General features: G+C 43.0%; 1 protein-coding gene across 6 annotated transcripts in view; it reads right to left on the bottom strand.

The window, feature by feature from the left end:
* NT5C3A (5'-nucleotidase, cytosolic IIIA) overlaps window positions 1–13,885 on the bottom strand; it is a 198,295-nt gene that overhangs the window by 32,879 nt on the left and 151,531 nt on the right. For all 6 annotated transcript variants that reach the window (XM_029589778.1, XM_029589781.1, XM_029589782.1 and 3 more), the window contains one exon: window positions 2,136–2,298. In XM_029589778.1, the coding sequence (XP_029445638.1) occupies window positions 2,136–2,298 (163 nt within the window). The remainder of the gene's footprint in view (window positions 1–2,135; window positions 2,299–13,885) is intronic.

Raw genomic sequence — 13,885 nt, 5'->3', positions numbered from 1 at the left:
CTGGACGGGGTTTCTTCGATGGTGGCTCGGATGGTGGCTCGGTCGATGATTTCGCTCCCTCGACGGTCCGAGTCTTACGATGCCGATGGCGATGTTTCTCTCTACGATCCCCTCGATCCTGAGGGGAAGTAACGGGGCGCCGATGGCCGTGAAGACGTCGATGGCGGACGGTCACCGGAGGTGGTCGATGCTGGTGCGACGTCGACGGTGCTGGTTCCGATAACGTCAATGCGATGGACGGCGTCGGGGTGTGAGCACGGAAGAGGAGTCCCAACTTCTCCATCCTTGCCTTGCGACCTTTGGGTGTCATGAGGGCACATTTGGTGCAAGTCAGGACATCATGCTCCTGGCCTAAACACATTACACAGACGCCATGAGGGTCTGTGATAGACATGGTGCGAGTACAGTCCGGGCACCGGCGGAACCCAGACGCCATGGCCATAGAAAAAATCGAGCTGCGGGACGGACGACAGCCAGTAGGCCGCAAGGGCCAATCTCGACGGTAATCGACGGAAACTGTCAAAAAACTTACCGGAGTACCGCGGCTAGAGAGAAGTTAGAGGAGGGACCCATGTGGGGCAATTTAACGTTAGTTCCGTGAGGAAACTTCCTGTCAGGAATCTCCACAGAGCTCCTAAACCGCAAGGCTACTGTAGCGCGGAAAAAAGAAGACTGAAGGGGGACCCCTGCTGGCTGCAGGGTTAGTGCCATGCTGGGCATGCCCAGTAGGGGCCAAAGTTTTGGAAACTTTGATAGAAGTTTTCCGTGATTGGGCTCCATCCTGATGATGTCACCCATATGTGAGGACTACCATCCTGCTTGTCCTGTGAGAAGAATCATTGCCTCTATTGTGAATTTTTATTATGCTTGTAAAAGATGGTTTGGGTTTTCTTAGTATGCTGGAAAGACTCCCCACTGATTCACTTGACAATTTGTTTCCATGGTTGGAAGTGCAGAAGCTTCCATTCCAAATGTTATGTTGCTTTGTGATTTTGCTAAATGACATCCATTAATCACACAATTACAGTGAGCAGCAGTGTTTCTTGCTTGTGAAATCAAAGACTCCTGTGTAGAACAACACAAAAGCAAAAATACACATACACAAACACCCCCCTCTCTCAGTACAATCTTCCAAGTGCCACTTAGCTTTTTTGGCCTGACAGTTTTCTTTTGCTACTTTGGGTTTCCAGCTCAACAAAAACTGGCCCATGATACCATGAACCTTTCTTTACAAATACCAGGGTTCTCCCTGTTTTATAACGGCCTACCACCTAGCCCACTCATCACAGCAACCTTGGCCAGGGTCCATAGATTCCAACTCTTTCTGGAACTGGCACACCCACATCCTGAGACTGGTCCCACTGTCTCTCACTGCGTCACTGTTGTATGATGGCAGAGACATTCTTTCCTCTGCCGCTCACAGCATACCTAGCCTTGGCTGGCCCAAAGAAAAGCCAGTCTTGCGAATCAAACACAGGATTTCCACAAGACAGGGCACAGCACTGCTAGCAAAAAAAGTTATTCATGGTCTCTAATTTTTAGGCTTCTTCTGGGATTTGGTTGAGGCCTATAGAAATACTGCTTATGACACACAGGTTTCCTGATTCCAGCAGGTCCAAATGTTGCTAAAATGGAAAAGTATTCCTCAGGTACATCAGCTTGAAAGTTTCATAGCAAATAATATTTTGGGAAAAAGTTAATTGCACCTGTAATGGGTGCATTACTGCCTTATTTCATGTAAAACACCTATTTGGCAGCATTGCTGCTATTTTAGTTGGCTATATTGTGATGTTATTATAAGTATGTATTCCAAAATAGATACTTTTGTTCCAATGAAAAAAAAGAGTATTTGAACAGGGTCACTGCAGCTCTGGCCAGCTTAAGTAATGATGTATGTACATGAACATAACCCAAAATATACATTCCTGAGGTAAATACATGGCAGAACTCACTGTTGCACACAAGAAAAACAATTAAATGGTCTTATGTTGAAATTATGCATCACTGGAGAGTCCTAGTAAGCGTTTCTTACTGGGCAGAGCCTGCTGAAACTGGCTGCTAATTAGCTGGCAGAAATGTTCCACTTTACAGTGCACTTTATTAGCACAATCCATGAAGTTTCATTTTGTACTTACATTGTCATCAAAGTCCATGAAGTTTGAGACCACTTTCACATTAGAATGATAGACACTGCTCTGGCGAACGACCTCCTCCAGTATGTCTCCAATTCCAGCAGAAAATATGAACACAGGAATATTGTGTTCATTGAGTTTATCAAAGAAAATCTCATATCCTTCCCTGAAAAACAGCATTCCAGTTACAGAGTTTTCTTGCTGGCTGGGTTTTAAAAACTTTTATTCCAAATGTTTCAGAAAGTGTTTTAAGAAGTCTTCTTGGGATGAAAAACATTCAGCAAATTTCACTCTATTTATATTAAACAAATGGGTGCATTTTTGAATAGTCAGCAGAAAGTACCAGTTTACTGGGAAATAACTGGATGATTCCATGGTACAGTGCAACATGCAAATCTGAATATATAAACCCTTACTGAGATCAAAACATTCAGTAAACATTCAACTACTAACTTGCAGAGGATATATTTCCATGATTTGTACATATTCTTTAAAGACCTTACAGTGGATGTTTTGTAGTCCCTACCTTTGGTGAGCATATCATTTTATCCAATTTTGAGCAAGCTAGTGCCTCTTTAATATAAGAAACATGACAGCAAGTAGAATGTAAGGTATCCTACTGTATAGCAATCTGAATTCAGTTTTTATACTGGGATTAATATCTTCACTGAAATGATGAAAAAAAAATCCAACAAAACTCCCTTATTCATACCTTTGCAACTTAGAAACCAAATTCACAGAGGCAGCGGAAATGGCTCCAACTGTTGTAATTTGTTTCTAAACAACAAAGAATTTACAAGAAGGCAGAAGTGGAATAGACGACGCCCAAAGTCCTTGCCAACTTCACTTTTCTCTGATACTTTGAGGACCGAAGTACTACTTTTAATTATTTCAGGTTTGAATGATAAATCAGTTTAAAAATGTACACAGGGGCTGAATGTGAAGATGAAACAGATTCTTGATAAAATGGGATAATAGAACAAAGGGGTAAGGAGGAATAGAGAGAAGAAGAGAAACTTGTTCTATGTTCACCAGAAAAAAACTACTGTGCTATCACCAGCAGCAGAATCCCTAAACAGCGTTTCTCCTTAACTTAGCTGAATCAATTTCATACCTAAACTTTGTACTTTTCTAAAAATACTTGAAAATATCTTGCATCTGATCATTCTTACAAAATACCAATCAGTAGCTGAAAATTCAAAAGTCATGAGTATGCACATAAGTTAGATGTAATATGGCAATTCTGAGACAGAAGCAGGAATCAAAGAATTCATCCCTAATATTCATTAACATTAGGATATAGTTTGCCTGTCACCTCACCATATTTGTCAGGAGCAATCCAGATTTTTCCATGGAATGCAAAGTAACGTTGCTTATCTGTGACAGGTGTTCTCTGAAGACAGGGGAATTATTAGTCATACTACTGGATGACATCTTCTGAGGTTACTGACATGGAAATGCATTTATTTATTTCAATTTATAAACTGGCATTCCAATGTAATCATATCGGTTTACAATTTTAAACACTTTAAAATAGCATAAAATCAACATAAAATATCCAAATCAATAAATTGTTCAATAAAACATACAATCTAAAATAATATAATATAGAATGAAATTAAATCAATATTCTAAAATCTATACTAAAAAAAATACAAACCTTGAAAGTCGTTCTGGGAATGCATAACACTCTCCATATCACTGCAACAGACAAGCATGCCTCAGTCTTGTTATTAACAGCCCGATTCAAAAAACTCCGCGGGAGATCAGACGCTCTGTGTTGAGCGCCTGCTCCCCCGATGTGCGCCCGCTCCCCCGACGTCCTCCTCTCCTGGGCACGCGATCTTTTATTTAAATTATGGCCTGCGCTAATAAGGAGGCGCTAGGGACACTAGCACATCCCTAGCGCCTCCTTATTAGCGGAAGTGGTGGCAGTCAGCGAGACTGACAACAGACGCTTAATTTTACCGGCATCGGTTGTCGAACCCGCTGACAGCCACAGGTTCGGAAAATGGATGCTGGCAAAATTGAGCGTTTGTTTTCCAACCTGCGGGCCAGTGGATAGTTGTTTTTTTTTTTAATGTTTTTTTTTTATTTTTAGGACCTCCGACTTAATATCACTATGAAATTAAGTTGGAGGGTGTACAGAAAAGCAGTTTCCAGGTGTTGTCCGTTATTAACGCTTGCCTTTGGGGTAATAATAGCATGTGTAAAATGCTCGGTCGAGCGCACCATTCTGTATTGGCCTGTAAGAGAACAAGCCTAATTCATGAAGTTGGGGTGGGGAGGAGGGAAGAAACTGATTGGCAATTTCCACATCTTCAGAGACTACTTGCTACAAGTAAGCAAAGATGATTTCTTGAAGAAAAGGGGAATCTAATCATACTGTTTTAACTCTCTAACTAATGGATGTTTCTGAACAAAAAGAAGCAGCAACAAAAACAACCAACAGGGTGGAACAACTGTTTCTGGTGCGATAAGCTACTTTGTTTTTTTTTTTAACAGGAAGACAAGCATAAAATGAGTTCTAGTGGGACTAGAGTTGGATTCCAGCCCTCAAAAAGGCCCTGGAAAATGGCCTGCTCAAACCTGCTATGTCAGGAGTAAGCTGTGAACATGTGGACTGAACTCCATGCCACAGTTCTGCATATGTCTTCTACACAGGATGATTTTAGGCAGGCCTGGATTTAAGCATTGGCCATGCCTGTACTTAAGATGGCAAATTTTTTTTTTGGGGGGGGGGGGGGCAACATTAGCTGAAATCCATCACTGACCTTTGTGACTTACTGATGCACCCAAGGCCCTGATATTATGGACTTTGATATTTGGGCACAAATAAAAGATAAACAGTTTGCTATCCATTAGGTGAAAGCCTGATGTGACTTTAGGACACAAAGGGGTTTAATTAGCATAAATTTAAAACTTGTAAGTGGCAGTGTGAATTGGCAAGCCTTCAACCCTGGCTACTGGCCATTTGCACAAATGTCTATACATTCATAATCCAATCATCTTTTTCAAAAAATATATCTAAAGTGGAAAGTACAACAAAAGACATTCACGTATCTCGTTCCTCGATCAGGAAAGGCTGGCCAGCATGCAGGCTGCGTTACCTTGGGACATTTAAATATCAATAGATTATTCTTTTCATTCTAGATAGATTTTTAAAAAGATGACTGAATTATGGATGGACATGAAAGTTGCACAAACAGACCGAGCTGAAGCCTTGATGATTCGCAATACTGCTCACAAGTTTCAAACTTGTGCTAATTCAACACCTCTGTGTGCCCACTACAGTGTGTGCAATATATATGTATGCACTTTTCTGTGTAATTACATTTAGGAAGAATTTGCATATGTACCAAGGATGCTCTCTTTACAGATCCAAGGAAATGGATTTCCTGTGTGGCTGAGATCATCACTTAGCTGCGAGTGTACCCTGAGCATGTTAAATTAAATTGAGACTCCTAAAAAGATTTTTAAACAAGCTTTGAAATTTATATAGGAAGAGGATAAAGATTGTGGCAGGATCAGTGGCAATGCAAGATTCTTGCTGTATTATTGGACAACTGATCCCTGAAAGCCTTTAGATCATACCCTACTGCCTTAGTTTAAGAAATGTTCCTGAGCAAATCAAAGGCCCGGCGAAGTTGAGCCCTTCCATATAAGCTCCCCAGCCTGTTGGACACTTCTGTGATTGGAACAATTTTTACTGGAAAAATGTGGAAGGGAATTCCTTGGCCAGACTGGAATGAATCAGCCACCAGGACAGAGTCCCTCAGAGGCTGGGTAATGCAGATTCTGTTTCAGAGAACCTGTGTGGCTTGATTCCATTGAAATCTTAGGGTCCAATGGGTTCTCTTCATGTGAGGGTGTACTACCTTTCACTTGGCCAGAATGGACAGATAATGAAATGCTAACAGAAATTAAGGATGCTAACAAAAATAGCAACAAAGTAATAATGAGTGATTTAATTACCCCAGTACTGACTGGGTAAATGTCACATCAGGACACGCGAAGGAGATAAGCTTTTAGATAAAATAAATGACTGCTTCATGGAGCAGCTGTTACAAGAACCGACAAGGGGGAAGAGCTATTTTAGATCTAATCCTTAGTGGAACATATGATTTGGTGAGAGGTAATGGTGTTAGGGGCATTTGGCAATGGTGATCATACCATGATGACATTTGATTTGATAACTGAAGGGAGGACACTAAGGAAACCTACTGCGACAGCATACATTTCAAAAGGGAGATAATAACAACATGAGAAAAATGGTTAGGAAAAAACTGAAAGGAGTAGCAGCAAAGGTCAAGAGCTTACCTCAGGCATGGACATTGAGTGAGAAAGGCTATTCTAGCCAAAAGAACATCCTTCAAAAAATAGAAAAGGGATCGACTGAAGAAAACAGGAAACAGCATAACCATGGGCAAGTTAGATGCAAAGCATTGATAAGGAAGGTAAAGACAGAAATTGAAAATAAGCTTGCTATGGAAGCAAAAAAATCATAAAACTTTTTTCAGATACATTTGAAGCAAAAAGCCTTCAAGGGGTTCAGCTGGACCATTAGATGATCGAGGGGTACAAGGGGCGCTAAGGGAAGACGTGGCCATAATGGAGAGATCGAAGTAAAGAATTCATTCAGTCTTTACTGAGGAAGATATAAGGCATATAGTATCCATGCCAGAAGTGACATATAAAGGTGATTCAGAGGAAATTAAACAAATCTCAGTGAACCTGGAAGATATATTAGGGTAAACTGACAAACTAAAAAGTAACAAATCATCTGGACCAGATGGTATAATTCCCAGAGTGCTAAAAGAATTGAAAAATGAAATTGCAGACCTACTGTTGGTAATCTGTAAACTATCATTAAAATCAGCTACGGTACCTCAAGATTGGAGGGTGGCCAATTTAACACTGTTTTTTAAAAGGGGTTCCAGGGTGATCCGGGAAACTACAGATTGGCGAGCCTAACATCTGTGACAGAAAAAATGGTTGAAAATATTCTAAAAAACAAAACTATTGAACAAATAGACAGACATTGACATGGGACAAAATCAATATGGATTTACCCAAGAGAAATCTTGTCTCATCAATCTGCTACATTTTTTTTGAAGGCATGAATAAACATGTGGATAAAGGTGAGCCAGCTGATATAGTATATCTGGATTTTCAGAAAGTATTTGACAAAATACCTCATGAAAGACTCTTGAAGAAATTAAAAAGTCATGGGATAGGAGGCAATGTTCTGTTGAGTACTGAGAACTGCTTAAAAGATGGAAAATGGAGAGTAGGGTTAAATGGTCAGTTTTCTCAATGGAGAAAGGTGAATAGTGGAGTGCCCCAGGGATCTGTATTAGGACTGCTGCTTTTTAACATATTCATAAATTACCTAGATATGGGAACGACAAGTGAGGTAAACAAATTTGCTAATGATACAAAATTATTCAAAGTTGTTAAATCACAAGAGGATTGTGAGAAATTGCAAGAGGACCTTATAAGACTGGGATACTAGGCATCCAAATGGCAGATGACATTTAATGTGGACAAGTGCAAAGTGATGTATTTAGGGAAGAGCAACCCAAATTACAGCTACATAATGCAAGGTTCCACTCTGAGAGTCACCACCCAGGAAAAGGATCTAGGCGTCAACATGGATAATATGGTGAAATCCTTTGCTCAGTGTGTGGTGGCGGCGGCTATGAAAGCAAATAGAATGCTAGGAATGATTCGGAATAGAATGGAGAACACAGAGAATATCATAATGCCTCTGTATCGCTCCATGGTGCAACCAAATCTTGACTATTTTGTGCAATTCTGGGCAACACATCTTAAAAAAAGACATAGCATAATTATAAAAGGTACAGAGAAGGGTGACCAAAATGATAAAGTGAATGGAACAATTCCCCTATGAAGAAAGACTAAAGAGGTTAGGGCTCTTTAGCTTGGAGAAGAGATGGATGAGGGGAGATATGATAAAATGAATGGAATGACTAGGTAAATGCAAATTGGTTTACTCTTTCAAAAAGTACAAGGACTAGGGAACATTCAATGAAGTGGCAATATTTTTAAGACAAATAGGAGAAAATATATATATTTTTTTACTAAATGCATAATTAAACTCTGGAATTCGTTGTTGGAGGATTTGGTGAAAGCAGTTAGCATAGCTGGGTTTAAAAAAGGTTTAGATAAGATCCTGGAAGAAAAGTCTATAAACTATTATTAAGGCAGACTTGGGGAAATCTATTGCTTATTCCTGGGATAAGCAGCATGGAATCTATCAACCTTTTCAGATCCTGCCAGGTACTTGTGATCTGGATTGGTCAATGTTGGTAATAGGATATTGGGCTTGATGGGCCTTTGGTCTGACCTAATATGTTAAATCTTATGTTCTTATAATAGATGTAATGTGCACTATTGATGCCATGATGCCCAACAACTTTAACATGTCCCATGCTGATATCTACTGACTCGTTTTATCTTCTCCACAGTGGGTTTCAACATGTAATCTTTTTTTTCTTGTGGGAGAAAGGCTTTCACCTGAGACACATCTAGTAGAGCTCCTATAAACTCCAATTGAGATAATGGGCTCAGATGGGATTTAGGCTAGATTACAAACCCTAGCTACTCAAAAACCTACATTTTTTTCTCATTGATTCTACAGCACTTCCTTGAGATATGTCCTTGACCAGTCAATTGTCCAGGTAGGGGAAAAATATACACACACAATTTGCATAGATTAATGATGCTTATAAATACAATAACTGACATTAACTTATACTGCTATCTAACCTAACCTATTGATTTGATAACTTGTTAAGAATGTCAAGTTTGTTTTATTATGTATGTATGTTTGTAAACTGCCTAGACGGACATGTAATTGCCCAAGTGTGCGGTATATAAAAACTTTTAAATAAATAAATAAGCAGCCACCACAAGACATTTTGTAAATACCTGGTGCTAACGTCAGATCAAAAGGCAGCATGTCGTATTGGATGTAGTGTTTCCTTACTGCAAAACTGGGATGCTTTCTGCGAGCTGAAAATACTTCTATGTGGATGTAAGCATCCTTTAGATCTAGCATAGATAGCTATAGTCCCCTTTTTCTAGAAAGGGAATCAGGGTGCCTAGGGAAACCATATTTACCTTTTCCCTTCATAGGTACTTGCTCAACCAATCCCATAAGCTTAGGGATCAGGAAACATTTGGGAATAAAATCCCCACTTCCTGTCCCTTGGTTGAACAAGTTTGATTGCATTGTACCTTTTGCAGCAGTTACTGATGTTGAGCAGTTGCTCAAACACTTCTCAGTGGGAAATTTTGGGGGAATAATCAATAGGGCAATCTGTATCCTCTTCTGATTTATGCTGAGAGCCCAAGTGTCTGAAGTTACTCTGGGCTAACAGTTTATGTAAAACTCAGCCTTCTCCAGCACAGATACTGGGATCCCAGCTATGCTTTCTCCAAGCCGGTCAAAACCCTATCCCAGATATTGTCAGGGATGCAAGCTATGGCTTTTGGGCACTCTTATCTAGGACAAGAGAGACCCCTGCTGTGTCAGGGATGAGGAACCAGCAGGAAGTATCTCTTCTGAGGATATAAATGTCTCCTTGGTACCCTATTTGTGAACATCCTGGTTGAAGAGGGTGGGCCTGGAGCATCGCACAGTGGTCTTATCTGGGCCACACTTTCTTGACCTTATCACTATACAGATTCTCTGCACTGCATGGCACGTTAGTGAGCCTATCCTGGATGTCCTGTCATAGGTCTGAGGCCTGTAGCCAGGAAAGTTTGTGGGCACCAATACTTACTGCAGAGAAAAAAAGGGTCGAATGACCATGTATTTTCTGCATTCCAGCCCCATGTCCACTAGTGACTCCAGGGTGTCACACTGCTTTTGAGGTGCTGATGTGACAACCTCTTGATATCTTTCAGAATGTTTCACATGTACTGGCACATGAAGAGTTGAAGGAGGCTATGCAGGCACTGAGCATAGCCCCTTCCTGCCAAGTGTGTTAAGGGTACAAGAATCCCACCCTGGGGGGTAATGAGGAGTGGGTCCTAGATCTCTTGGCTTTCTTGTGGGTGTAGAAGCTGTTTTTAAAACTAGAAGTCTTTGTTTATAGGTATATTTTGCCTGGCTTCAGATTCTATATATTTTTGATTGTCTGTCTTCCATTCGATGTATGCGGTTTTATAAATGCTTATTGGTGTCTTTAAATAAAGAGTTAAAAAAAAAAACTGGAAGTCTTTTGGACACGATAACATGCATTCAGTTACTTATTAAAAAGAGCCACAGAGAGGGGAGTCTCCCACATTCTTATTTGGGTCTCCTGAGAAATCTTATGAATGGGCATTGTCATATCATCATTGGGGTGGTTCATGACCTGGAGGATGTCAAGTATCTTTACCTTCAACTCTTTCTATTTCTACTACTTATTTCCATACAGGGTGATCCAGTACCGAGCGGTAGGAAGAGCTGCGTTAGTGCCTACGGCACCCGCGGTTACCGCCCGCACAGTGCAGCTCACCTACCGCTCGATCCTGAAGCCTAATTATATGTAAATGTAAGCCGCGTCCGAAAAGCCTTAGTCCCGCGCAACCCAGGATACTGGATAGAGCGCCTATACAGGATCCTGGGTGCGCGGGCCTAAGGCTTCATGCCACGCTGGTATCTGTCATTTCAAATGTCATTTGAAATGACAGATACCAGGAAGTCTGGTCCGATCGGATGCAAAAATAAGTTGCTTCGCCGCTGTCATCTCTCTCCTCTCCTCCCGAAGCAGGCCTTGCTCCGGGAGGTGGAGAGAGAGATGACAGTGGCGAAGCAACTTACTTTTCCATCTGATCTGACCCGACAGCGCTTCTCCCCCCCTCCCGGAGCAAGGCCTGCTTCGGGAGGAGGGGAGAGAGATGACAGCGGCGAAGCTTTCCCCCAACCAGGACCCGACCGGACCCGACCTGACCGCTGTCAGTCTGTTCTCCCTCCTCCCGGAGCAAGGCTGCTTTCGCGCCCTGCTCCGGGAGGGGGGAGAAGAGGTGACAGCGGCGAAGCAAAAAAAAAAAGGGGAGCAAATTTTGGTTTTTTTCAAAAGCGACTTACTTTTGGGATCTGTCAAGATCCCAAAAGTAAGTCGCTTTTGGACGCCGGCAAAACTTATCTTTTTTGCAGCCATCAGCCATCAGCAGGAACACGATCTGGCTCCCGTAGCTCCTCCCAACAAGATGGCCGCCTGCACGGGGAAAGCGTACAATTGGCCGCTGAAGATGTGACGTCACGACATCACGTCTTGAGCAGCCAATTGCACGCTTTCCCCGTGCAGGCGGCCATCTTTGTCTTCATCGGGAGGAGCTACGATCGCATGTGTTCCTGATGATGGCTTCAGAAAAGTAAGTTGCTTCATCGTTGCTAGTGTCCCCCCTCCTCCCGGAGCAAGGCGGCTTTTCGCGCCCTTCTCCGAGAGGAGGGGGGACACTGAAAAGTCGCTTCGCCGCTGTCAGTGTCCCCCCTCCTCCCGGAGCAAGGCGGCTTTTCGCGCCCTGCTCCGAGAGGAGGGGGGACACTGAAAAGTCGCTTCGCCGCTTTCTTCGTCATTGCTTCGCCGCTGTCAGTGTCCCCCCCTCCTCCCGGAGCAAGGCGGCTTTTCGCGCCCTGCTCCGAGAGGAGGGGGGACACTGAAATGTCGCTTTGCCGCTGTCTTCGCCGTTGTCAGTGTCCCCCCTCCTCCCGGAGCAAGGCAGCTTTTCGCGCCCTGCTCCGAGAGGAGGGGGGACACTGAAATGTCGCTTTGCCGCTGTCTTCGCCGCTGTCAGTGTCCCCCCTCCTCTCGGAGCAAGGCGGCTTTTCCGCCCTGCTCCGAGAGGAGGGGGGACACTGAAAAGTCGTTTCGCCGTTTCTCCGCCGCTGTCTTCTGGCTTCGCCGGTGTCCGGGCTGGGGGAAAGCTTCGTCGCTGTCAGTGTCCCCCCTCCTCCCAGAGCAAGGCGGCTTTTCGCGCCCTGCTCCGAGAGGAGGGGGGGACACTGAAAAGTCGCTTTGCCGTTGCAGTCTCTGTGGCAGCCCCAGTCCGGACATCGGAGGGGGGCTGCAACCTTTTTTTTCGCTTTTTTTTTTTTTTTTTTTGGCTTCGGGAGCAGGGGAGAGGCCCGGGGCTGCCACGGAGACCGGCACCCATGATCGCGGCGGGGGCAGGTGAGCGGGGGCTGGGGGAAAGCTTGCCACCTACCCTTACCCATGCCTCTACCGCCTGGGTCAGGGTAGGCGGTAAGTTTGCAGGTTAAACGCGCGACAAAACGGCAGGGAAAGGTAGCGTTAGTCGGGGCGCAGGTTACGGGATGCTAGGGGAATAGCTAATTGGCTCGTTTGCATGCAATATCGAGCTAATTCGCTCGTTTGCATGCAATATACATGCCGCGGGCGGAAGGGGTTGCCCAGGGAATTTAGGCCGCGGTAGGAGTAGGTTAAAGGGGATTCGGGATCGCAGGAAGGGCTAACGCGGCCGAAAACAAAGTTAAAAACGGCTTAGGAGCAGGGTAAACGCGGCTGCACTTTACAGGATAGGCCTGATAGTGATTTCCATAGACTTAAGACGCTACTGTTCAGACAAGCCTTCCCATAACCACTCGTCCTGGCCACTTCCTCCACGGACTCATCCTTCCCAAGTTGAGATTCCTAAGCACATTTTTTTTTTTACGCTGCTTAAGCTATCCAGTATATGCAGTTGACTCTCATTAAAGCTATGGTAACCCACATACTTTCAATCCCCCACCTCTCCAACCCCTCCCTCAGATTTTTCCTTTCACCCCAAAAAGCCAACTCTTTCAGCTCTTACCAGTTCGATATGTTATATTTTTCCCTTGCTTAAGTTGTATCCAAGTTTTCTCCTCCTGTTCTATGTAAGACAATTTTTTGTCACTGACTGTTTATGTAAACCGGAGTGATAATTAACCCTGTTATTTGAACTTCGGTATAGAAAAGTTATAAATAAATAAATAAATACATAAATAAATAAATAGTGCTACTTGATATTCATGCTGTACAAAAACATATGAGACAATTCCTCCTCAGTAGAGTTTACAATATTATTAGACTATAATGGCTATTAATGGCTATTAATCAATTTTACTTAGGGAATAGCCACTGCTATTAATTGCATCAGTAGCATGGGATCTTCTTAGTGTTTGGGTAATTGCCAGGTTCTTGTGGCCTGGTTTTGGCTTCTGTTGGAAACAGGATGCTGGGCTTGATGGACCCTTGGTCTGACCCAGCATGGCAATTTCTTATGTTCTTAGACAACCATTTTCTTAATGAAATTTCCCAAGCCTCTTTTGCCCTCTGTATTTAACATCAATAAGGCTGTAAACAGGCTAATCAGGAATTAAGATTTAAAAGCAGCTTCAAAAAGTGGATTTGAATACGGCAAGAGGAGGCATGACATGCACATAGAGGAAGTCTATTCCAAGCATATGGTACAGACAGGTGAAAATACAGAGCTGGGAGTTGGTGGTGGAGGAGAAAAGCATAAATTGGAGTGACTTGCTTGAACAGCAGAGTTCACGAGGAGAGGCTTAGGGAGAGATAAGAGAAGAGCCAATGAGGATATGCAGCTCTTGTAGTTGGGTAAGAGGACCTTGAACAGCATATAGAAATGGACGGGAAGCCAATGTAGTGACTTGAGAAGAGGGCTTATATGGGTTTAGCAACTTTGGGAAAAGACAAGTCACACAGTTGAATTTTAGATAGATTGCAGTGGAG

The sequence above is a fragment of the Rhinatrema bivittatum genome, chromosome 2 (assembly GCF_901001135.1).
Source record: "Rhinatrema bivittatum chromosome 2, aRhiBiv1.1, whole genome shotgun sequence".
NCBI classification, from domain to species: Eukaryota; Metazoa; Chordata; class Amphibia; order Gymnophiona; family Rhinatrematidae; genus Rhinatrema; species Rhinatrema bivittatum.
The sequence above is the reverse complement of the archived record's forward strand: the minus strand, read 5'-3'. Positions and strand labels throughout refer to the sequence as shown.